Source organism: Hyperolius riggenbachi, chromosome 6, assembly GCF_040937935.1.
Source record: "Hyperolius riggenbachi isolate aHypRig1 chromosome 6, aHypRig1.pri, whole genome shotgun sequence".
NCBI classification, from domain to species: Eukaryota; Metazoa; Chordata; class Amphibia; order Anura; family Hyperoliidae; genus Hyperolius; species Hyperolius riggenbachi.
Window position 1 is genome coordinate 359,916,048 of NC_090651.1, and position 26,408 is coordinate 359,942,455.

Genomic DNA, 26,408 nt, shown 5'->3' on the forward strand with positions numbered 1-26,408 from the left:
TCACAGTATAAAGTAACTTTTATTAAACGCTCCAAAGTTGCAACGCATTTCACGGGTCACAATCTCGCTTCATCAGGCAAAAAGTTTGGAGGGTACAAAGTTGAGCGAAAAGCCTGGCTAAGCGCCTCTGTAGCTACATTATTGTTGTGAGAGCCTAAAATTTTATTAGGACATGGTAAACTTGTCTCAACTTTTTAAGGTTCAATAGTTATTCTTTCAGTCTACTTCTGTTTGCAAGCTGTGAGGAACAGAATCCCATCATAATCAGTCAAATGGCTCTCTGATTTCCTTGGGGTAACATCACATTGGAGAACGATCATCCCTTCAGCAACAAGAGCATTTCTCACAAAGTTTTCATCATATGTGAACATATGGAACTTGTGCTCCCCAACCGTGTAATAAGTGGCATTTGTTCCCCCAATTAAGATCAGGTGTCCTCCAGGCTTTAAAAGTTTTATGATCTTCCTCAAGTTTCTCATGTAGTCCTCTTGGTCTTTGCAGATTGCATCCAGCAATGCTAAGGCGATAACACAGTCGGCCTGAGGAACCCCTATCAGGTCTGTTAGAGTTTCTGTCTCTGGGTCAACTTTCACAACATGCGTAATGGCCGACTTCAGCTTCATCTCTTTGGCTTCACAGTCATCACTGGAAAATGAAAAGATATCAAACTCAGGTTCACAAATTACAAATAATATAAGTACTGCTCTACTCAGGCACATAGTAAAATAAAGTGCTTATTAAGAGTACTTGCAGTGAAAATAGACAGCCTGTAATGACAGGTTCTGCCTGCATGAGGACGGATGGGGGAGTCGTGGGGCTATATAAATTACCTGTCCTGGCAGAGAGAGCAGCAGCCATTTTTCTGAAGACTGATGATGGTCTTTGGAAACCTCCACGTGCGTGACCGTGACCCGCCTCCAGCTTGGCCACCAATCAGGACATGGCAGCCACGTCCTGGTTGGTGGCTGCAGAGCTGGGGCGGGCCTCGACCACACAGGTGGGCGTTCACAGAGCCCTAGCGGCAAAACAAAGGTCATTCCATGAGAACTCACCTTCTTCCTTCTAAGCTGGAAACATGTGCAGTTGTGTGTCCCCAGCAGAAAGCTCCGGTACGATCATTCTGCCATTTCATTATCTCCATGATGCACTTCTCATTGGTCCTCATCAGGATAATTTCTTGGAAGAACCCACAGGCAGAATAGAGATGATGAATTTGCGGGCCAGCACTGATGTCAATCAAGAGCTTTCCAGTCATATGACCTGCAGGGGCACACAGCATATTCAAGGAAATCTCAGCCCAAACAAATAAAGTTACAGTATTTCTTCCATGTCAGTATAACAAGATAATATGCAAATTCAGAGGCATCATGGTTGAAGGCAGGGGTCGAATCCTGCATGAACACGGGGGGGGCGGCGTCCACTCACTTTTTTTGGAGAGTGGACGCCGTCCCCCCTAGCACCCTGGAGGGGAGCAGCGCAGTGGAGAGGAGCATTGTGCGCAGCGTGCGGAAGGGCGGACGTTCCCCCCCCCTTCCCTCACCTTGGGGCTCCTCTCCCTGGCTCTCCCCTCCATAAAAAAAGATTGCGGCGGTGGCTGGCGGCGACTGGCAGCGGCATCAGTGGGCGGGAATTACCTCCTCCAGTGTTCCGGGTTGACGCTGTGCGTGCCGCTGCTCTGGTCTTCACTAGACCAGACTAGCTGCATGAACAGCGTCCACTTGCCGGAACACTGGAGGAGGTAAGTCCCGCCCACTGATGCCGTTGCCAGTCACCGCCGCCGCAATCTTTATGGAGGGGAGAGCCAGGGAGAGGAGCCCCAAGGTGAGGGAAGGGGGGGAAACATCCACCCTTCCCCACGCTGCGCACAATGCTCCTCTCCACTGCGCTGCTCCCCTCCAGCTGGGGGGACACCTGGCTAAATATACTGGGGACACCTATACACCTGGCTACATATACTAGGCACATATACCCCTGGCTACATATACTGGGCAAATATACCCCTGGCTACATATACTGAGCACATATACACCTGGCTACATATACTGGGGCCATTATACACCTGCCTACATATACTGGGCACATATACCCCTGGCTACATATACTGGGCACATATACACCTGGCTACATATACTGGGCACATATACATATACACCTGGCTACATATACTGGGCACATATACCCCTGGCTACATATACTGGGCACATATACACCTAGCTACATGTACTGGGCACATATACACCTGGCTGCATATACTGGGGACACCTATACACCTGGCTACATATACTGGACACATATACACCTGGCTACATATACTGGGGACATATACACCTGGCTACATATACTGCAGACACCTATACACCTGGCTATACTGGGGACACCTATACACCTGCCTACATATACTGGGGACACCTATACACCTGGCTATACTGGGGACACCTGAACACCTGGTTACATATACTGGGGACACCTGGCTATACTGGGGACACCTATAGACCTGGCTACCTATTCTGGGGACATCTATACACTTGACCACCTATTCTGGGAATATCTATACACCTGACCACCTATTCTAAGGACATCTATACACCTGGCTACCTATTCTGGTGACATCTCTACATCTGGCCACCTATTCTGGGGACAACTATACACATGGCTACTTATACTGGGGACACCTATAGACCTGGCTAGCTATACTGGGAGTACCTATTTTGGGAGAACTGCTGTCAGATCTGTATTTTTGGGGAACCACTGATGCCAGATTACGTGTATTTTGGGGAACCGCTGCCAGATTGTGTATGTTGGGGGACCACTACTGCCAGATTACATGTCTTTTTGGGTGTTACGTGTATTTTGAGTAATCCACTACCAGGTTTCACGTATTTGAGGGAACTGCTTCCAGATTATGTGTATGTTGGGGGAACTGCTGCTGCCAGATTGTCTATTTTGGGGGAACCTGTGATGATTTGCTCAGCTGCCTGTGCAGGCAGCCAGCCTTTTGACCATTGTGTAGGTTTGCATGCTGCAGGACTCTGGAAAGAACAGCTTCTGTCAGTTTTGCAGCTTGTGCTTGCAGAGGAATTTGCATGCGTTGTCATGCAAATTGCCTGGCCACATTCATTGGAGGCGTGTACTATAAGTACTATGTCTTTCCCTTCCATGGTCTGTTCCTGATGGACACTGCTGGAGTGTCAGCCATTCTCGTTTGTTGAAGTTATCTTAGTGTAATTCGTGGGGATGCACTAGGCAGTTCCCTAGTGCAGTTAGGATTGCATTATCTGTTTTGCCTGTTCCGTCTGTCTTGTGTTTGGATCGCACAAGCCCTAGCGTTAGCGGCTGTGGATCCTTCTGATTGAGTCTGGAGTGTAGGTTGGAACAGCGGTTGTTTCTGCCTACCTCATCTGTTCTGTCTGCCGTGTGTTTGGATCCTTCTGTTCTGTCTCCTGGGATCGCGCTAGCTACTTTTCGCTAGCGCTGGTGATCCTTCTGTTCTGTCTCCTGGGATCGCGCTAGCTACTTTTCGCTAGCGCTGGTGATCCTTCTGTTCTGTCTTCTGGGATCGCGCTAGCTACTTTTTGCTAGCGCTGGGGATCCTTCTATTCTGTCTTCTGGGATCGCGCTAGCCACTTTTCGCTAGCGCTGGGGATCCTTCTGTTCTGCTACTCTGTACCTGGATCGCGCTAGCCACTTTTCGCTAGTGCTGTGGATCCTATCTCTCGCTTGTCCCTGTTTTTGTGTGTCTGTCTTGTCTGATTCGAAACGCTTGCTGTAGGCTCGGTGAGGTAACCGTTAAGCAAGCGCTCGCGTTCTCTGTTTCGTGTTTGTCTGTCTTTGGTTAGTTAGGCGTGCTTGTCTCTGTTGTGCGTAACACGCGGAGACCGCGCACGAACGCGTGCACTGTTGCGAATGAGTGCGGTGTTCGCGTTCAGCTAGCATTTGTTATTTTCTTTATCTTTCTCTTTGTATGATTTGCTGTGCCTTTGCTACCCTTGTGCTCTGTCCTGCTCAGTCTTGTGTCGCTATTGGCAATCGCCATTCTTGCGATTGCGTTTCCTACTTCGTTTCCGCCGTTGTGTGTTCGCCGTCGCTGGGTGGCGACTAATTTGGTGGGCACACATTGGTTCTGTCCTTTTGCTCTGTTCCCTGTGGGCTATCCAGCCCTGCCTGATTGTACCTTGTCCCGGATCTGTACAATTCCCATTTGGCATCTGTGGCTGTGCAGCGGCTGTGTTCGCCTGCACTCCACAGCGCCATCTGCCGGTGGGAATTGCCCTCTGCGGGTGCATGCACCTAGCCTGGGTGTCCGCAATAATACGCTTGTGGAGGAAATCCGCCGCGTCAGCGCACGTCTGGTGCGCTGACCACGGAGACGATTCCGCAATCGTTACAGAATGTCCAGCCAAACCAAAATTCCCAGGGCAGAGGGAACCTTCGATTTTGTTCAGATGTCATTGCCTGAGGCAAAGGCATATGTGGATCCTATTATAGGTAGGATCGCACACTACATTAAAGCAGTTAAAAAGTCTGTCCTCGTTCCTGACCCCAACCCATATGGAGATTACCTGGATACTGGCCTGTTTGAACCCCCATTTGCTTCCTGGGATGTTGGGGCCTTGCTGGAGGAATTCGATTTTGATTGGAAAGCCTTTTGCGATTTTTACATCGCAAAAAGCGAAGATGTCTTGAATGCTTGTCTTGACTCTATGTACCTTCTGATTGATTCCGATGAATGTGACAAGGATGATGTGGATCTGGTGATCTATGTATGGCAAACGATTTTGGATGAGTTGCACACACACCAACCAATTGATTCCAATAAAGAGACATCGTTGTCGGATGATTGTTCCTGCCTTTCTGGGGTAAAGCATGTGAGTCTTGACTTTGTGCAATCTGAAATGAATGAGTGTGCCGCTGTGGTTGATTCCTGTGCGAATCCTGAAGGATTCGCTCCTGACAGTGTGCAGTTTGAATCTGTGCGATCTGATGCCTGTTTCTCGGATGTTCCTGCAGATTGTGATCGGCATGAGTCTGCCGGTTTCCTCAAGGATGTGTGGGATCCTTTGTCATTTAGAAACAGATCTTTGAGATCTTCCGTCTGTGACCCTGCTATGGGGAAAAGTTCTCGACTATGCAGCGTCAAAAGTAAATTTAAAGAGGAACTGTAACATAAAAATATCCCCTGGGGGGTACTCACCTCGGGTGGGGGAAGCCTCCGGATCCTAATGAGGCTTCCCACGCCGTCCTCCATCCGTCAGGGGTCTCGCTGCAGCCCTCCGTGGAGTCCGGGCAGCGGTGACGTCATTATTTACCTTCCTGGCTCCTGCGCAGGCGCTCTGACGGCTTTCCATTCCGAACTACACGGAAATACCCGATCGCCGTCGGGTCCGCTCTACTGCGCAGGCGCAAGTCTCCTGCGCCTGCGCAGTAGAGCGGACCCGAATGAGATCGGGTATTTCCGTGTAGTTCGGAATGGAAAGCCGCCACAGCGCCCCCGCTGGAGCCAGCAAAGGTAAATATTGAAATGACAGTCGGCACAGTCGCCGGCTGTTCGGAGGGCTGCGGAGAGACCCCCGTGGGACAGAGGACGGCGTGGGAAGCCTCATTAGGATCCGGAGGCTTCCCCCACCCGAGGTGAGTACCCCCCAGGGGATGTTTTTAATGTTACAGAGTCTCTTTAATATGCCTAATAAAGTTTGTCCAGTTGATGTCACTATTTCTTCTGCAGATGAGTCTCTGTCTCACCCTGTTCACACCTGTAAGGGCCCGTTGCCTGGGGACAGTTGCTCCAGCGTTTCGGTCCTAGATGCCTTGCAGTCTGCTCCGCAGATCGCGGAGGTTTGCGCTATAGAAGCGTCAGTTTCACAACCTAAAGTGAATTTTGATTCGCAGGTTTTGCGTTCTGATTCCTCGGATTCGACATTGTTAGCCAAATCTAAGAGTGAGACAGCGCTTCGGTTTTGCGAATCTGATGCTGAACCCTCTTTGCCTTATTCAGAGACGCTTTCTCTGAATCTGCCCTGTACCATGAATAAAAACATGATCTCCACTTGCACTGACATTTGTGAGTCCCTTTCTTGTTTTGAGAAAAATGCTGATTCTGCACCCTGTACTCTGGATGAGTTAATATTGCCTTGTACAATGTCTCCTGCAGTGCCCCTAGAGGCTCGTCTAGGTATTGCTGCTATACTCACCTGTTTTTCTGCAGTTTTGGAGTTGCAAGCTAGTTTGACTGCTACGCAGAATTCGGGGTGCAGTGAGATTAAAGTTGGGGAGTCAGTGTGTGTTCTAGTAGATATTCCTGTACATTCTGCTCATGATGATGAGATCCAGTCTCAGTTTATAGTGGAACCTTCCCTGGGACATTTGCCCTGTCTACAAAATAAAGTTCTAGTTTTGCCCTGTAACATGGATAGTTCAGAATCCTTCTCAGAAAACTTGAAAAATTATGTTCCTGAAGTTTTGTCTGATGTTCTGGAGGTCTCCGAGTTCCTCCCAAAGGGAGCAGAACTTGTAGGAGATGTCTCCTGCCCCCCAAGTCCTTCTGAGGTGTTGCCCACTTCAGTAGGCATTGCTGTTGTGCTGACTACCTTTGCAGCTCTGGTGGAGCTTCACTCATATGTAGTCAATGATGATATTGCAGTCACAGAAATTTCTGAATTTGAGTCCGAGTCTTCTTTTGAAAGTCCAGTGCTTGAGACCATTGCTCGTGATGATTCTCTGCCCGGTTCTGGTTTTGGTTTCCTCGTGTCGGACTCTGAGGTTGGCAGTTCCCCGACATGTCCTGAGGTTTCTCCTGTGCTGGTGTACCCCAGTGTACTCTGTGACCCAGAAAGCCCAAGTGTGCCTCGGTTAGCAGCGTACTCAGATGCTTCCTCGGTGGAGACATGCTCTGATATGGCCTGCCTGCTTGCATGCCCAGAAGTGGTCCCTGAAAGTCTTGATCTTGATGGGGGTCCTCGTAATTCTGAATCCGGAATTGTCATTGGTTCCATGGGGGTTCTTGGTAATTCTCCATGTGAGCCTGGTGATTGTTCTGCCCTCTTGGGATCTCTGTGGAGCTTCAAAAGGTTCTGGGAGATTCCGGGAGAAATTTTGCTTGGTACCCTGGATCAGATCAACGGTGGCTTTTGTGTTTTAAGGGACACTTCGAACAGGTATTGTGGCAGGTTTGGTATTTTCAGACGCTCCTTGGAAGGTGGTGGGTATTGTCTGGAGGGTGTCGATGGCTTCTTCTCTGGCTTTCACAGTCCTGATGGGTGTTATACTGAGACTGGTAGTACTGATGGGCATGTTTCGGTGGCTTCTGTTTCCGATGAGGTCGGTTTCGGGTGGACTGACTCTGGAATTGGACCTTGTCGGGCTGCCCCGACCTTCATGAGTCTTCAGTTTGAGTCTGTTGCTAATAGCAGTTTTGAGGGTCGTCTGGAATTCGACCCTGGAGGGGGGGGTACTGTGATGATTTGCTCAGCTGCCTGTGCAGGCAGCCAGCCTTTTGACCATTGTGTAGGTTTGCATGCTGCAGGACTCTGGAAAGAACAGCTTCTGTCAGTTTTGCAGCTTGTGCTTGCAGAGGAATTTGCATGCGTTGTCATGCAAATTGCCTGGCCACATTCATTGGAGGCGTGTACTATAAGTACTATGTCTTTCCCTTCCATGGTCTGTTCCTGATGGACACTGCTGGAGTGTCAGCCATTCTCGTTTGTTGAAGTTATCTTAGTGTAATTCGTGGGGATGCACTAGGCAGTTCCCTAGTGCAGTTAGGATTGCATTATCTGTTTTGCCTGTTCCGTCTGTCTTGTGTTTGGATCGCACAAGCCCTAGCGTTAGCGGCTGTGGATCCTTCTGATTGAGTCTGGAGTGTAGGTTGGAACAGCGGTTGTTTCTGCCTACCTCATCTGTTCTGTCTGCCGTGTGTTTGGATCCTTCTGTTCTGTCTCCTGGGATCGCGCTAGCTACTTTTCGCTAGCGCTGGTGATCCTTCTGTTCTGTCTCCTGGGATCGCGCTAGCTACTTTTCGCTAGCGCTGGTGATCCTTCTGTTCTGTCTTCTGGGATCGCGCTAGCTACTTTTTGCTAGCGCTGGGGATCCTTCTATTCTGTCTTCTGGGATCGCGCTAGCCACTTTTCGCTAGCGCTGGGGATCCTTCTGTTCTGCTACTCTGTACCTGGATCGCGCTAGCCACTTTTCGCTAGTGCTGTGGATCCTATCTCTCGCTTGTCCCTGTTTTTGTGTGTCTGTCTTGTCTGATTCGAAACGCTTGCTGTAGGCTCGGTGAGGTAACCGTTAAGCAAGCGCTCGCGTTCTCTGTTTCGTGTTTGTCTGTCTTTGGTTAGTTAGGCGTGCTTGTCTCTGTTGTGCGTAACACGCGGAGACCGCGCACGAACGCGTGCACTGTTGCGAATGAGTGCGGTGTTCGCGTTCAGCTAGCATTTGTTATTTTCTTTATCTTTCTCTTTGTATGATTTGCTGTGCCTTTGCTACCCTTGTGCTCTGTCCTGCTCAGTCTTGTGTCGCTATTGGCAATCGCCATTCTTGCGATTGCGTTTCCTACTTCGTTTCCGCCTTGGGGGGTTCGCCGTCGCTGGGTGGCGACTAATTTGGTGGGCACACATTGGTTCTGTCCTTTTGCTCTGTTCCCTGTGGGCTATCCAGCCCTGCCTGATTGTACCTTGTCCCGGATCTGTACAATTCCCATTTGGCATCTGTGGCTGTGCAGCGGCTGTGTTCGCCTGCACTCCACAGCGCCATCTGCCGGTGGGAATTGCCCTCTGCGGGTGCATGCACCTAGCCTGGGTGTCCGCAATAATACGCTTGTGGAGGAAATCCGCCGCGTCAGCGCACGTCTGGTGCGCTGACCACGGAGACGATTCCGCAATCGTTACAGAACCACTGCCATATTATCTGTATTTTGGAGGAGGAACCTCTGCCAGATTATGTGTATTTTTGGTGAAATGCTGTCAGATTACATCTACTTTTTGGGGATACACTACGACAGAGCTCACACTTCCCCTGGCAGACCTTTTATACCACTGCTAAGGCCATGTATATTTGGCCCCACCCATGACCACACCCACGCTATGCTTAACCACGCCCACTTTTGGGCACACCGCGCGTAGAGGTGTTTAAGGTGAGTCCACTCACTTCTTTTTCCAGGACTAGACCCCTGGTTGAAGGTATACACGACTGAAGACCAGAAGGCAGCACGGTGGCATAGAGGATAGCACCTTCACCTTGCAGCACTGTATCCCCAGTTCAAATCCCAGCTCTGTCTGCACAGAGTTTGTATGTTCTCCCCGTGTCAGCATGGGTTTCCTCTGGGCACTTTGTTTTCCCCCACATTCCAGAAACATACAGAAAAGTTATCTGGCCTCTCCCTAAAATCAACCGTACACTAGAATGAACATATAAGCATGGAAGGGGTTATATTGGGAGCTCCTCTGAGGGCCAGTTAGTGACAAGATTATATATATATATATATATATATATATATATATAGGCCAGAACCAAAATATCTTAATATCCCAAACAAGATGGTAATCTTGATATTAATGTAGGGATTTTTTATTGGAATCACATTAATTAGATAGGTCTTAAAATAGGCGGGTAAGTATTGAGTCAAATCATGCAATAACCATTAAAATACCGCTTTATTACAACATATTAGAAAACACACACGTACTTTTTTGGATTACAAAAACCATCACATAATACATAAATCCATACTCATTGCAACAACATCAAAAATATCCCAATGTGGGCAATTTTTGCAACGGAATATTATCCCTGCGTGTTCCGGTCAGCTTTACCAAGATCTGCCAGACAATCTTTTAGGGGCAACAGTATCCGTATAAATCCTACATCCTACCGAGATAAATATTCATTTCTTTCGACACGTTTCGTGAACTTTGAGACAAGTAGTGTTCACTTCCTCAGGTACAATTTTTCCCGGCTTAATGAAGAAAGATACAGATGGCTGATATCCCCATTTTTTAAGCAGTATTTTCCCAATCTGTTTTTAATAGAAGTCATCCATTCAAATCCATTCAAATCCATATCCCTAAACGGTTCACCTTCAATGAACAGTCCTTGTTATCCAGGAGTTCAGTAAATCGCTCATACATAGAGAGATTTTCTAAATCAATGTAATATTAAATCCCTAACTGTCTGCCTGGCATAATGGCGTGGGAAAGATAAGTTTAGCATGCTATATATATATATATATACTAGCTGATTGCCCGGCGTTGCCCGGGTATGCATTTGGCTGGTGTTGGCTCCGCATACTTTTTCTAACCCACACAATTACTCAATGACCAAGTTTGTGAGCTTTGCGGTCTTTGGTATCAATAATTTGCATTGCAATGAAAAAAATCTGATTGGCTGTTTGTAGCTCCACCCCTTTTCTGAATTTGAACCCCAGTCACCCAATAACCAACTGTACCAGGTTTGAGGTCTGTGCCATTAAGAGTTCAAAAATGGCAGTAATTGAATATTCCCCTTGAAAAGCAATAGGTGAAGCTTGATTCACTTTTGTAGGCTCCACCCACTTTTCTGAATATTAATCCCAGTCACCCAGTGACCAACTGTGCAAAGTTTAAGAACCTTGCCCTTAACAGTGTAAGAATGGCTGCAGTTTACATTTTCCCAGTGAAATTTGTATTTGTCTCCACCCATTGATGACCCGGCGTTTCCCGGGTATGTATTTCACTGGTGTTGGCTTCGCCCACTTTCTAACCCTAACGCACAAACACTCTATGACCAAGTTTGTGAGTTTTGGGGTCCTTGGCATCAATAATTTGTATATTCCAATAGAAATTAAACAAATCAGATTGGCTGTTTGTGGCTTCACCCCCTCTCCAGCATTTGAACCCCAGTCACCCAAATGATCAACTGTAGCAGGTTTGAGGCCTCTGCTATTAACAGTGTAAAAATGGCAGCAATTTAAATATTCCACTTGAAAATCAACTGGTGAATTTTGATTGGCTATTATAGGCTCCACCCACTTCCCTGAATATTAATCTGGGCAAAGTTTGGGAACCCTGCCATAAACAGTGTAAGAATGGGTGCAGTTTACATTTTCCCAGTGAAATTTGTTTTTGGCTCCGCCCACTGTTTGTAACCTGGACATACAGTCACTCAATGACCAAGTTTGTGAGCTTTCGGGTTCTTGGCATCAATAATTTGTATTTTTCCATGAAATGAAACAAATCTGATTCACTGTTTGTGGCTCTGTCCCCTTTTCTGAATTTGAACCCCAGTGACCCAATGACCAACTGTACCAGGTTTGAGGCTTGTGCCATTAACAGTGCAAGAATGGCAGCAATTTTAATATTCTCCTTGAAGAGCGACATGTGATTTTTGATGGGCATTTTTAGGCTTCACCCACTTTTCTGAATATTAATCCCAGTCACCCAGTAACCAGCTGTGCAAAGTTTGAGAACCCTGCCATTAACAGTGAAGAAAGGCGGCAGTTTACAATTTCCCAGAAAAATCTGTTTTTAACTCCACCCACTTTTTGTAACCTTGACACACAGTCACTCAGTGACCAAGTTTGTGAGCTTTTGGGTTCCTGGCATCAAAACTGTGTGACTGGAAGCAGTTTATTCAGCAAAAAAATCTGGCTGTTTGTGGCTCCACCCCTTTACTGAATTTGAACCCCAGACATTTAACGACTGATTGTAGCAGGTTTGAGGCCTCTGCCATTAACGGTGTAAGAATGACTGCAGTTTCAATATTCCCCTTGAAAATCAATAGGTGAATTTTGATTGGCTCTTGTAGGCTCCACCTACTTTTCCGAATATTAATCCTAGTCACCCAGTGACCAACTGTGCAAAGTTTGAGAACCCTGCCAATAACAGCGTAAGAATAGCTGCAGTTTACATTGTTGTTTTTGGCTCCGCCCACTATTTGAAATCTTGACATAGTCACTCAGTGACCAATTTTATGAGCTTTGGGGTCCTTGGCATCAATAAATTGCATTTTACCATTGAAATTAAATAAATCTGATTGGCTGTTTTTGGCCCGCTCCCTTCAGAATTTAAACCCCAGTCTCCCAGTGACTGACTATAGCAGATTTTAGGCCTCTGCCATTAAGAGTGTAAGAATGGCAGCAATGTAAATATTCCCCTTAAAAATCAAAAGGTGAATTTTGATTGGCTGCTGTAGGCTCCACCCACTTTCCTGAATTTTAGTCCCAGTCATCCAGTGACCAACTGTGTCACCTACCCACCCAGTTTGAGAACCCTGCCAATAAACGGATGGCTGAAATCAATCTAACAAATCTGATTGGCTGTTTGTAGCTCCACCCCCTTTAGTGAATTTGGACCCCAGTCACCCAATGACTGACTGTATCAAATTTGAGGCCTCTGCCATTAACAGTGTAAGAATGGCAGCAATGTGAATATTCCCCTTGAAAATCAATAGGTAAATTTTGATTGGCTGTTGTAGGCTCCACCCACATTTCTGTATATTTATCCCAGTCACCCAGTGGCCAATTGTATAAAGTTTGGGAACCCTGCCATGTTAAAAATTTAGTTGTTGGCGCCGCCCACTTTTTCTAACCTTGACATACAGTCACTCAATTATCAAGTTTATCAGCTTTGGGGTCCTTGGTATCAATACTTTGTATTTTCCCATTGAAAAATAAACAAATCTGGCTATTTGTGCCTCCGCCCCCTTTCTGAATTTGAACCCCAGTCACCCAGTGACCAGTTGTACCAGGTTTGAGGCATCTGCTATTAACAGTGTAAGAGAATGGTAGCAGCTTAAATATTCCCTTTGAAAATCAAAAGGTGATTTTTTTTATTGGCTGTTGTAGGCTCCACCCACCTTCCAAAATCTTAATCTCATTCACCCAGTGACCAACTGTGCAAAGTTTGAGAACCCTGCCATTAACGGTGTAAGAATGACTGCAGTTTACATTTTCCCAGGGACATTTTTTGTGTGGCTCCACCCACTTTTTGTAAACTAAACACACAGTCACTCAATGACCAAGTTTGTGAGCTTTCAGGTTTCTGGCATCAAAAATGTGTGAATGGAAGCAGTTTATCCACCAAGGAAATCTGATTGGCTGTTCATGGCCCCGCCCCTTTAGTGAATTTGAACCCCAGTCACCCAATGACCGACTGTAGCAAGTTTGCAGCCTCTGCCATTAACAGTGTAAGAATGGCAGCAGTTTAAATATTCCCCTTGAAAATCAATAGGTGAATTTTGATTGGCTGTTGTAGGTTCCACCCACTTTCTTGAATCTTAAATTCATTCACCCAGTGACCAAGTGTGGCAAGTTTGAGAACCCTGCGCTTAACAGTCTAAGAATGGCTGCAGTTTACATTTTCCCATTTAAAATGAATGGCTGAAATTTGATTGGCTGTTTTATGCTCCGCCCGCTTTTCCTGGATTTGTAACCTCGGTCACCAAGTGACCAACTGTGCCAAGTGTGGGGACTCTGGCTTGATTACTGTGAGAATGGCAGCCTTTTAAATTTTTTCCATTGACATGAATGGGGGAAATCTGATTAGTTGTTTGTAGCTCCGCCCACATATTCAGGGGGGACCCGAGGCCCCCAGAACCTATCATCCCAGGTAGTAAGGAATCTGTATACCAAGTTTCGTTCAAATCGGTCAAGCCGTTTTCGAGTGATCGCGGCACATACACACACACACACACACACACACACACACACACACACACACACACACACACATACATACATCCGATTTTATATATATAGATAGATATATAGATATATATTTATATATATATATATATATATATATATATATATATATATATATATATATATATATATATATATATGCTAGCTGGTGGCCCTCCACTGCCCGGGTATGTATTTGACTGGTGTTAGCTCTACTCACGTTTTCTAATCCTAACACACAATTACTCAATGACTAGTTTGTGAGCCTTGCGGTCTTTGGCATCAATGATTTGCATTGAAATGAAGTAAATCTAATTGGCTGTGGCTCCACCCCCTTTTCTGAATTTGAACCCCAGTCACCCAATGGCCAACTGTAGCAGGTTTGAGGCTTGTGCCATTAACAGTGCAAGAATGGCAGCAATTACATATTCCCCTTGACTTTCAATAGGTGAATTCTGATTCGCTTTTGTAGGCTCCACCCACTTTTCTGAATATTAATCCCAGTCACCCAGTGACCTACTGTGCAAAGTTTGAGAACCCTTCCATTAAAAGTGTAAGAATGGTTGCAGTTTACATTTTCCCAATGAAATTTGTATTTGTCTCCGCCCACTTATTGGTTTTGGGAATAAAAAGTATCCTGTGTTATTCCAGGCAATGTACTGTGTGTGCCAAATTCCATTTAAATCCATTCAGCCTTTTTTTGCATGATCGAGTAACAAACATTCAAATATCCAAACATCCGAACTTTCCCATTTATAATATTAGTAGGATTTAACTGACATTTTTTATCGTAACAACCAATGATTTATACAGGAAAATCATGACAATTAACAACGTTGCCCAAACGTTCACATCCCACTTCGAGGTGTAGCGAACGGTTCGCCGGCGAACAGTTCCAGGCGAACTTCGGGGGTTCGCGTTCGCCTGCACCAGGCGAACTTTTGCGGAAGTTCAATTCGCCCCATAATGCACTATGAGGGTCAACTTTGACCCTCTGCATCACAGTCAGCAGGCACATTGTAGCCATTCAGGCTACACTAAGCCCTGGAGCCCCACCCCCCCTTATATAAGGCAGCCTCCGGCGGCCATTACAGTCACTCGTGTGCCTGCTAGAGAGACAGACTAGGGAGAGCTGCTGCAGACTTGTTCTTCTAGGGACAGATTAGTTAGGTTCTTGGCTGCTTAGCTTGCTCCTGGCTGATAGTTATTGCTTTTATAGCACCCCTCAATAGCTCTTGTCAGAGCTCATCCTGTACTTTTTTTTTTTCTGTGTGTCAAACTGACACTTTTGTTGCATGCACAGCATTGCTAATTGATAGTGTGTGTGCCACTGCCAGCAGCCCAGCACATTCAGTGACTACCTGTGTGTGCTGCACATTGTACTACCCAGTACTGCATATACCCCAGTACCTGTTGTGTATACTTAACCCACCTCATCACTGCATATACCTAGCGTTGTGTTGAGTGAACCCAGCTCACTGCATCTAACTAGCTGTTGTGTTGAGTGAGAACCCACCTGGCCACCTCACTGCATCTAACTACCTGTTGTGTTGAGTGAGAACCCACCTCACAGCATATAGCTAGCTTCCCCCCGAGATGGACAAAATGGACAAACCAGGTAGAGGAAGAGGTAGAGGCAGACCCAGAGGAAGGCCACCAGGCACCGGCAGGTCTGTGCGAGGTGGTGTTGCTCTGATTTCGTGCGGACCTGCCCCAAAATACAGTGCTCAGAAGAAGGCACGTGCCATCACTTCCCAAAATCGTGAGGAGGTGCTTGAGTATTTAACACAGAACACCTCATCTCCCGCAGCCACCAGCGCTACAACAAGCACCGCATCTGCTGCATTTGACACTTCGCAGGAGTTATTTGGTGGTGGTGGTGAAATCACTGATTCCCAGCCACTACTGTCACAACAACAAGAAGGCGCAGGTACACCACCTCATACGTCTGAGTTAGGTGGCGATAGTATGGACGTAACGTGTGTGGATGGGGATGATGGTGGACCACCTGAAGTTGGTGCACTTGAGGAGGTGTCTGAGGAAAGCGCAGCTGGCCAGGAGGATTATGATGACGATTATACGGATAACACATATGTTCCAGGTAGAGGAGATGACCAGGGGGACAGTTCAGAGGAGGAGTCAGAGAGGAGTAGGAGGAGACGACTCCATGATAGAAGCAGAGGGAGCTCGTCCTCAGAAACAGCTGGGGGCAGTGTCCGGCGCCATGTATCGCCAGCTATGGCCAGCCAGCACACATGCCCTTCAATGTCAGCTGCTGATGCCACCGTAGCGCCATCAGCCCAGGGGGGCTCAGCGGTTTGGAAATTTTTTAACGTGTGTGTCTCAGATCGGAGCAAAGCCATCTGTTGTCTCTGCCAGCAAAAATTGAGCCGTGGAAAGGCCAACTCTCACGTAGGGACAAGTGCCTTACGAAGGCACCTGGAGAGAAGGCACAAACAGCTATGGCAAAAACACCTGAGGAAAAGCAGCACCCCTCAAAAGACAAGCCACCCTCCTTCTCCTCTTCCTCCTTCAGGTGCATCGTCTTCATCCACTTTCTCCCTTGCACCTTCACAGCCACCCTCCTCCACACCGCCTCTTCCCTTCAGTGGTTCCTTCTCCTCTGCCCACAGCAGTACCCAGCTGTCCGTGAAGGAAGTATTTGAGCGGAAGAAGCAAATGTCTGCCAGTCACCCTCTTGCCCGGCGTCTGACAGCTGGCGTGGCGGAACTATTAGCTCGCCAGCTATTACCATACAAGCTGGTGGAGTCGGAGGCTTTCCGTAAGTTTGTGGCCATTGGAACACCGCAGTGGAAGATACCAGGCCGCAATTATTTTTCACAAAAGGCCATACCCAAACTCTACCGTGCAGTTGAGAGGCAAGTGGTGTCATCTCTGGCACACAGCATTGGGTCAAGGGTCCACCTGACCACGGATGCCTGGTCTGCCAAGCACGGGCAAGGCCACTACATTACATACACAGCCCATTGGGTCAACCTGGTGACCGATGGCAGCAAGCAGGGAGTACGTGGCTGCGCAGCGGACCGACTTGTCACACCTCCACGGCTTGCAGGCAGGCCTCCAGCCACCTCCTCTCCACCTGCTACCACCGCTTCGCTGCCGTCATCCTCCTCCTCCTCCTTGGCTGGTGCCACGATCTCCTCTCCAGCTACACAGCCCCAGCACCCCAGGGTCTATGCTGCATGCCAGGTACGACGGTGTCACGCAGTGTTAGACATGTCTTGCCTGAAAGCGGAGAGTCACACTGGAGCAGCTCTCCTGGCTGCTCTTAACAAACAGGTGGAGCAATGGCTGACCCCGCACAAGCTTGAGATCGGCAACGTGGTGTGTGACAACGGCAGCAATCTCATTGCTGCGTTGAATTTGGGAAAGCTGACACACATACCCTGCATGGCACATGTGCTGAATCTGGTCGTGCAAAGATTTGTGTCCAAGTACCCAGGCTTAGAGGACGTCCTGAAGCAGGCCAGGAAGTTGTGTGGGCATTTCAGGCGCTCTTACAAGGCCATGGCACGCGACATTCAGCGTAGAAACAACTTGCCGGTGAGACGCCTGATTTGCGATAGCCCAACTCGCTGGAATTCCACCCTGCTGATGTTCTCTCGCCTGCTAGATCAGGAGAAAGCCGTCACCCAGTACCTGTATCATTACAGTACAAGGACACAATCTGGGAGGATGGGGATGTTGTGGCCCAACAACTGGACACTGATGCGAAATGCATGCAGGGTCATGGAGCCCTTTGAGGAGGTGACCAAACTGGTGAGTCGCGATGAGGGCACCATCAGCGACTTGATCCCCTACGCCTACTTCCTGGAGCGTGCCGTGCGTAGAGTGGTGGATACAGCTGTGGAGGAGCGTGAACGAGAAGAGTTACGGCAGCAGGAGTCGTGGGAGCCATTTACACACGAACCCGATGTTCCCACAACACCTGCGGCAGCACAGAGGGGGGAGGAGGAGGAGGAAGAAGAGGAGTCATGTGGGGAAGGAGAGGAGTCAGACTCTGATGATGGTGATGATGAGGAAGGTGTTTCTGCGGAGGAGGAAGAGGTGGCGGAAGAACAACCGCGGCAGCCGTCACAGGGGGCTTCTGCTGCTCCACGTTCCCGTGGTATTGTTCGTGGCTGGGGGGAGGAAGAGGAGTTGCATCCCGTCACTGAGGAAGAGCAAGAGGAGATGGAGAGTACGTCTGCATCCAGCTTTGTGCAGATGTCTTCTTTCATGTTGTCCAGCCTGTTGAGGGACCCCCGTATCAAAAAACTCAAGACGAATGACCTGTACTGGGTGGCCACGCTACTAGACCCTCGGTACAGGCACAAAGTGGCGGACCTATTACCAAGTCAACACAAGGCGGAAAGGATGCAGCACTTGCAGAACAAGCTGTCGATGATGCTTTACAATGCGTTTAAGGGTGATGTGGCTGCACAACGCAATCAAGGTACCACTGGCAGTAACCCTCCTCCTCCCAAGTCCACACAGGCAAGGACAGGACGCTCCAGCGATCTCAGGGTGATGTCGGACATGCGGACGTTCTTTAGTCCAACTCCTCGCCATAGTCCTTCCGGATCCACCCTCCACCAACGCCTGGACCGGCAGGTAGCCGACTACCTGGTCTTGAGTGTGGATGTAGACTCAGCGAAAAGCGACGATGAACCCTTGGACTACTGGTTGCGCAGGCTTGACCTGTGGCCAGAGCTGTCCCAATTTGCCATACAACTTCTCTCTTGCCCTGCCGCAAGCGTCCTGTCAGAAAGGACCTTCAGTGCAGCTGGAGGCATAGTTACTGAGAAGAGAAGTCGCCTAAGTCACGACAGTGTTCAGTACCTGACCTTTATCAAAATGAATGAGGAATGGATCACGGAGGGCTACTGCACGACCGAAGACTAAGTCAGTCCCCACACACAGCATCTCTGCCTGCAGGCCGCTTGACTGCCTTCTCCGCCACCACCAACAGGGTCCAAGACTCTAGGCGGATTCCTGAATTTTTAAGGCCGCTGCTAACAGCGGCCGCTACACAATTTTTTCTGGTGCGTGTACATGCCTGCCTAATTTTTCTGGCTGCACTTCGGGCGGCTGCAACAAAAAAACAAAAGGCATGTACATGTGCCCATCCCCCTTCGTGATCATTACCTTGCCACGGTGAAGGGGCTTGCGTATCACAATGAAGCAATGACCACCGGCTATTTGAGTGTCTCGGGTGGGGGTGGCACACAAAAGATAATAAGGTCGTTGCTTCATTGTGGTCAGACCAAATTTGATCAGCTGGACAGTCACTGTTGTTCTATCATTGAGCTACCACAGCCCGGCGACCATATGGGCTTGAAAAACGCCACGGCCTACACTCTGGCCACGGTGCGCACCAGTCCAGCACGGCCGTCACTACGCAAACAGCTGTTTGCGGTTTGTTACACAGTGAGTTTGGTGTGTCAGTGTGAAGCAGAACTCTAATTACACTCCCTAATTGATGTATACCCATGCAAGATGTTTGAAAGCACTTTAGGCCTGCAATTTAGCATTCAATGTGATTTCTGCGCTTAAAACGCTGCTTTGCGTCAAATCCAGATTTTTCCCCGGGACTTTGGGCATGTATCCCACTCTGCTATGCCCCCCTCCAGGTGTTAGACCCCTTGAAACATCTTTTCCATCACTTTTGTGGCCAGCATAATTTTTTCTATTTTTCAAAGTTCGCCTCCCCATTGAAGTCTATTGCGGTTCGCGAACTTTTACGCGAACCGAACCTTCCGCGGAAGTTTGCGAACCCGGTTCGCGAACCGAAAATCGGAGGTTCGCGACATCTCTAATCCCACTGTATATATAACTACCGTATTTTTCGCCGTATAAGACACACTTTTTCTCCCCAAAAAATGGGGTGAAAAAGTCCCTGCGTCTTATATGGCACAGGCAGGGAATCCCCGACTTACGAACGCCCGCCAATAAGAACTGCGACCCGCCGTCATCGAGGATTCCCTGCCTGTGTGTCCCGCTGTGGCCATCTAATCCCCTCGCCACCACCTCTTGCCTCTACCCCCTCCTGTGTCGCCGGGTCCCCCCACCGCGTGAGCAGTGGCAGCAGCTTACCTCCTCCAGCTTGCCCGCGGCGATTGAAGACATCCGGCTTCTGTGGGCAGCTTCCTCTAGTGCCGGCTTGTAATGACGCATCATCAATGACGCATCATTACAAGCCGGCACTAGAGGAAGCCGCCCACAGAAGCCAGCTGTCTTCAATCGCCGCGGGCAAGATGGAGGAGGTAAGCTGCTGCCGGCGCTCTGCTGCTCACACGGGGAGGGGACCCGGCGACACAGGAGGAGGTAGAGGCAAGCGGCGGCGGTGGTGGAGGGATTAGATGGCCACAGCAGGACACAGATGGTGGTGACAGCAGGACACTGGGGGAGGTCAACGGGACACAGATGGGGGTGACAGCAGGACACTGGGGGCAGACAACTGGACACAGATCGGAGTGACAGCAGACACATGGGGTGACAGCAGCACACTGCGGGCAGACAGCAGGACACTGGAGGCAGAAAGCAGGACACTGGGGGCAGACAGCAGGACACTGGGGGCAGACAATGGGACACAGATGGGGTGACAGCAGACATATGGGGGTGACAGCAGCAAACTGGGGGCAAACAGCAGGACACTGGGGGCAGACAGCAGGACACTGGGAGCAGACAGCAAGACACTGGGAGCAGACAGCAGGACACTGGGAGCAGACAGCAGGACACTTGGGGGCAGACAGCAGGACACTGGGGGCAGACAGCAGGACACTGGGGGCAGACAGCAGGACACTTGGGGGCAGACAGCAGGACACTTGGGGGCAGACAGCAGGACACTTGGTTGTGACAGGAGGACACTTGGGGATGACAGGAGGACATAGGAGGACACATTGGGACACAGAGGGACACCATTTGGGGTAGGTCATGTACAATATGCTCCTGAAATATGGACGCACCAGGTTAAGGTTTTGTTTTTTTTTCCTTGGTTTTTTGGCCTCTAAACCTAGGTGCGTCTTATGTTCCGGAGCGTCTTATACGGCGAAAAATATGGTATGTATGCAACTAGGCTTCTTCTTAATCTGCCATATCCCTTCATGATTTACAGTGTCAGTTTGGTCAAGTCCACAAAAATTGGTCCATATTTTGTTCATGGCAATGCTTCTGCAATTGACATGCTGCAAATATAATTTCCATTGCGCCTTGACCCTCTCTGAATCTGCACTGAGTTCGTGGGAAGTTGTCTATCTTCCATACGTTGGTGAGGAATTTGCCAGGAATGAGGACAGTAATCCCCCTGTGCTTGTTCAAGACTATCTAATTTATTTTCACTAATGCAGATGGACAATGGAAGCCCCCTTGAGCTCCTAAGGGATAACTTCCTGTTTATACATGGTCTGGAAGAGCTCAGAGAGCTTTTGTGACAAGACTGGTCCTTCTGTCTAGATTTTGACCACGATGAACAGGGCCTAGTGCTGTACAATTAGGAGCTCAATTTGTGGGGTGCCTCCACTCACTTCAGTTTAAGTAACAATAGGGCACTAGATAATGGAAAGTACCATCCTTCAGAACTTAGTTTATGCCCTAATCTCTCAGAATAACCCCCCTCCCCCTTCCCAGTCACTGGTTCATCTCTAAAGCCACTCTTTAGCCTGGTCTAAATACAGTATGTCAGTATCCCTAAACTAATAAGGGCCCATACTAGCCTTTATCTACCTAATACATCAACTTGGGTTGTTAAAGAGAATCTGTACTCTAAAATTCTTACAATAAATAGCATACCATTCTATTCACTATGTTCTCCTGGGCCCCTCTGTGCTGTTTCTGCCACTCCCTACTGCAATCCTGGCTTGTAATTGCCAGTTTTAGGCAGTGTTTACAAACAAAAGACATGGCTTCTAACCAGCATGTGATAGGCTGAGAGGAGCTCAGTCTGTGACTCACACAGAGCCTGCAGGGGATGTGGAGAAGGTGTGTATAGCTTCTGCCTATAACAGCAGAGCAGCACATTCCTGCCTGAGCCCAACAAAGGAAAAAAGATTAGATTACATAACAGAGATAATACAGCCACTGTGCAACTAGGAAAGGCTGCAGTAAGACAGACCACATTAGAACAGATATAGGAACTTATAGGCTAGAAGATATAAGGCTGAAAATGTTGTTACAGAGTCTCTTTAACCACTTAAGTCTATCTGGATGAATATATCCGTCCAGATAGACTGTGCCGTCCAGATAGACTGAGTGAGGCACGCGATCGCACGCGCTCCCGCTCCCTGCCGTTAGTCCCACCGCCCCCCCCCCCCCCCCCGATCAGTGAATGTCAATATAATTCCCACTCACCGATCTAAGTCCCCCGCAGAATAACCAACGCTTTCTAATCGGAGAGCGTGGTATTTCTGCCCCCCCCCCCAAAAAAAATTACAACCTCCTTATAGTTCCTGCTAGCGTGATCGCACGCTCCAGGACTTTTTGGACTGTGGCCATCTTGTGGCCAAATAGTAAACTGCACCCACATACATTTTTAAATAAATAATTAAATTATATTACATCTAAGATTAGCTGTTTATCTCCCAAACTAAAATTACCCAAATACATTTTTTAATTAAAACATAAATTTAAAAAAATTACAATAAAAAAAAAAAAAACTACATAAATAGTTACCTAAGGGTCTGAACTTTTTAAATATACATGTTAAGAGAGTATCTTATTTTTTTTTTTAATGGGCAAATAAAATACATGGGTTTTAATTATGGTAGCATGTATTAATTTTAAACTATAATGGCCAAAAACTGAGAAATAATGATTTTTTTCCATTTCTTTCTTAATCTTCCTGTTAAAATGGATTTAGAAAAAATTAATTCTTAGCAAAATGTACTACCCAAAGAAAGCCTAATTAGTGGCGGAAAAAACAAGATATAGATCAATTAATTGTGATAAGTAGCGATAAAGTTATTGGTGAATGAATGGGAGGTGAACGTTGCTCGGATGCATACAATTTTCAACGCTGTAGGCTGAAGTGGTTAAGGACTTATCAAACATTACCGTAACTAGTTATGCTCCCCCATACAGTATATCTACACCCTCGGCAAACTTCATCTTCACACTCGGGCATGGATATACGTATCTCCCCCGCTGTCCTCACTCCCATTTGTGCGTTCACGCCAACTCCAATTAGGAGGGAGATCAGTGAATGGGAACGTAGTTCCCATCCATTGATCTAAGCCGCCGTATCAATGATCACTGGCTTCAACGAGAAGCTGTATCATTGTAAAAGAAAACAAAAGTTACATGTCCACGCATTATTTCCTGTCCGCGTGTTATTAGGACGCTAACAGGAAAATAATGAGTGAGGACATCTTGTGGCCAAATAGTAAAATTACACCTACACACATTTGAGCAATCGCAGGCCTTAGCACAAAGGTTCTATGATAAGGGTTATGAACCAGGAGATATTGCAGCCCAAAGAGTAGAAGTCACCCATATTGACAGTGGGGGACACTTTTCAACCTAAGCAAAGACAAACACAAGGGAAAGAATATGGGAGGGAGCCTGCGTGCTGGCCAGAGGGGGCAGGCCGACTTAACTCAATAAATTAACTCAATAAATTTGATCGCATCCGAGTTTCCGGAGCCCCTGATGAGTTGCTAAGGCAATGTAACGCGTATAGCAGAGCTACGGAGCGACGAGTATACCACGTGACACGGGCTGGACGCGGCTCGGCGTTACACGGTTTTTATTGCTGTAGTGTGGCGGGGCTTGCAGAACGATAACATCCATCACCCCACGTATAGCTTGGCTTATCTTGTAATCCCCAGTAGCGGCTAAGTGTTAACAAAGTTTGTAACTGCACTGGGCAACAAGTTTTAATTTAAAGGTGTAACACACCATTTTTAATAACGGCTTTTTGAGATATTTTTACGCGATGGAGATCTTATTTTATTACCCACAGAGGACACAGAAGTGACGGAGGTTGCCAGAGAAGGCAGCGGGGTTGCCATATACACCAGAGGCAATATTGGACCCGTTTGGCCGCAACATCTGGTGAGTTACTACACACGGGGGGGGGGGGACCCCAATCCAAAGTCTCAACTATTGTCTTACTATATGGACTGATATAGAGCGCTACCAGTTTCCTATTACTTTATTGATCAGATATAACACATATCATACTGCAGCGCCCCACCAGAAGCATATGGTGTTTGTCAACCTAAAGGACTCAGTACATAATTGTACATTTTCTATTTAGCGCTGTGTACTGTGTTTTAACCACTTGAGGACCCACCCTTTAACCCCCCTTAAGGACCAGCATTGAATTTTGTGATCTGTGCTGGGTGGGCTCTACAGCCCCCAGCACAGATCAAACACCAGGCAGAGAGATCAGATCACCCCCCTTTTTTCCCCACTAGGGGGATGATGTGCTGGGGGGGTCCGATCTCTCCTGCCTGCGTGTGGCTGGCGGGGGGGGCACCTCAAAGCCCCCCTCCGCGGCGAAATTCCCCCCTCCCTCTCCTACCTGTCCCCTCCCTGGTGATCGGGGCTGCACAGGACGCTATCCGTCCTGTGCAGCCAGTGACAGGACGTCCCCTGTCACATGGCGGCGATCCCCGGCCGCTGATTGGCCGGGGATCGCCGATCTGCCTTACGGCGCTGCTGCGCAGCAGCGCCGTACAATGTAAACAAAGCGGATTATTTCCGCTTGTGTTTACATTTAGCCTGCGAGCCGCCATCGGCAGCCCGCAGGCTATTCACGGAGCCCCCCGCCGTGAATTGACAGGAAGTAGCCGCTCGTGCGATTAATTAGCTTGCAGCCGGCGACGCAATATTGCGTCGCTGGTCCTGCAGCTACCACTTTGCCGACGCGCGGTATGAGTGCGCGGTCGGCAAGTGGTTAAACAAGGAACTGCCAAACTCTTCAGATGGTATAATACATAAGTACTGTAATATCATTAGTGTACCTACCCGTGTCAAAAGCATTGTGCAGTTTCTCCATCAGACACATCAGTGAATCATCTTTAAATGCCATTTCAGGGTCTCCAGAAAAATATGCTTGCAACATTGTTCTGGAGTCAGGCTCGTGTTTATGGTAGAGCTTGTAGGAGCTGCTGTCCATCTTGTATGTCAGGCAGAAGATACTCCACCACTTTCCACTCTACGATTATGATCATGAGAAGCACCTGGTGCCTCTGCTATATTCATCAGGCTTGTCAGCTGCTCTGATTATCACAAGCACCTCATGAGTTCAGGATCTGATCATGAGAAGTCAGCTGTATGTGTACTTATCTGATTATATGCTAGAAGTATTCAAGAAATGATTAATTGTGGCTCCACTTTTTAAAAATAAATACAGTATGTGACCCAAATATGAAGGCAAGAACCATGTTCTTCACATACAGCAGGGCTGGCCAATGGTAATGGTTTTGTGTAAATTCTCCCAATTGCGGCCATAGGTTATTACAATTTGGAAATTCAGCTGATTTTGTGTAAGCCATTTTTAAATTTGCAAATTTTTAGGTAATTTTGCGTGATGTTCATGTCATATTGTGCCGACTTTAGGGGTTAAAGTGGTATAAAACTCAGAATTTCTTCTTTGCTCTAAAAGATTATTTACAGCATATAATATATTACCACAGGTTTTTTTTTTATTAAAGAGACTCTGAAGTTTCTTTTTTTACCTTATTTTGTCATAAAATCATCTTCGGCACTAATGCCCAAGTGGAATCGCCGCATCCCCGCGGCAGATGAGTGATGTATTACTGAGAAATCGACCTGCAAAGTTCCACGACTTTGCAGGTCGCATATTATGCTGCCCTGGAGAGGCAGAGCTTTGAGCTGTAGCTCTGCCCCTCTGCAATCAATGTCCATAGATCTCTGCCTCTTCCCCGCCCCTCTCAAAGGAAGAAGACTGAGAGAGGCTGGGAGAGGCGGTGATCAGCACAGACTGACTGCAAAGGAGGCAGAGCTACAGCGTAAAGCTCTGCCTCTTCAAGGAAGTAAAGCCCTGCAAGCCCTGGAACTTTGCAGGGCTATTTCTCACTAATAAAACACTCATCTTCTCACTCATCCCCACGGGCCGCGGCGATTCCACTTGGTCATTCAGAGTCTCTTTAAGCAGAACAGCATTCATACAGTTAAACACAGGACTTACTTTTTCAATAGAAAGCTCCCTGCAGTGAGATCCGCATCCGAACTGGTAACATTATCTTGTGTTTACTTAATGGTAGCAAGTGAAGAATGTAAACATTCCCTGCCAGCGCAGAAACTCCTTCTAATGTGTCCAGAACATCGACAGCTGCTCAGAAATCATTACTGGGTACATTACAAAATAAATACACCAGTTCTGAATAAAATGCAACGGCAGCTTTCAGAGCAGATAAACTGTACTTTGGGAATTTGTAATTTCTAAATGAATTATAATACTTGTACACGAAAGATAATATGATAACTGTATGGGTAATAAAAAGTAAGAAAACACATTTTTATTGAAAATCATGTCATCAGAGTTTAATACCGCTTTAATAGCACAGACTCCATCAATGCTATCATAATGAAATTGCTACCTGTATTAAGGGGATGGGTGGGAACAAAGTAAAAAAAAAGAATTTTAAAGAAAGGCCTTGTAGTTTTTGAGAAAATCGATTAGAAAAAGGCAAAAGAAAAATGTTTTTTAACCTTTGCATTTTTAAAAACTGATTTTCTCAATCACTACAAGGTCTTTTTGAAAATTAGACAGCATGCTTTGCTATTAACCCTT

The 26,408-nt window shown here is 47.5% G+C and overlaps 1 protein-coding gene across 1 annotated transcript; it reads right to left on the bottom strand.

The window, feature by feature from the left end:
* On the bottom strand, positions 1-24,829 carry LOC137523026 (nicotinamide N-methyltransferase-like). Its single transcript, XM_068243206.1, has 3 exons — positions 24,617-24,829; positions 1,053-1,260; positions 1-645 (listed from the first exon to the last, which is right to left on the bottom strand). Exons 1-3 carry the CDS (start codon positions 24,765-24,767, stop codon positions 222-224), a joined length of 783 nt encoding a protein of 260 aa, XP_068099307.1. The 5' UTR covers positions 24,768-24,829; the 3' UTR covers positions 1-221.
* Between the last annotated feature and the right edge of the window lie 1,579 nt (positions 24,830-26,408).

Coding starts and splice junctions, on each gene's coding strand:
- LOC137523026 (XM_068243206.1), bottom strand. CDS start 24,767: ATGGACAGCAGCTCCTACAAGCTCTACCATAAACACGAGCCTGACTCC. Junction 1,261..24,616: donor GCACAATGCTTTTGACACGG/GTAGGTACACTA, acceptor GTGCCCCTGCAG/GTCATATGACTGGAAAGCTC. Junction 646..1,052: donor TCCAGCTTAGAAGGAAGAAG/GTGAGTTCTCAT, acceptor TTCATTTTCCAG/TGATGACTGTGAAGCCAAAG.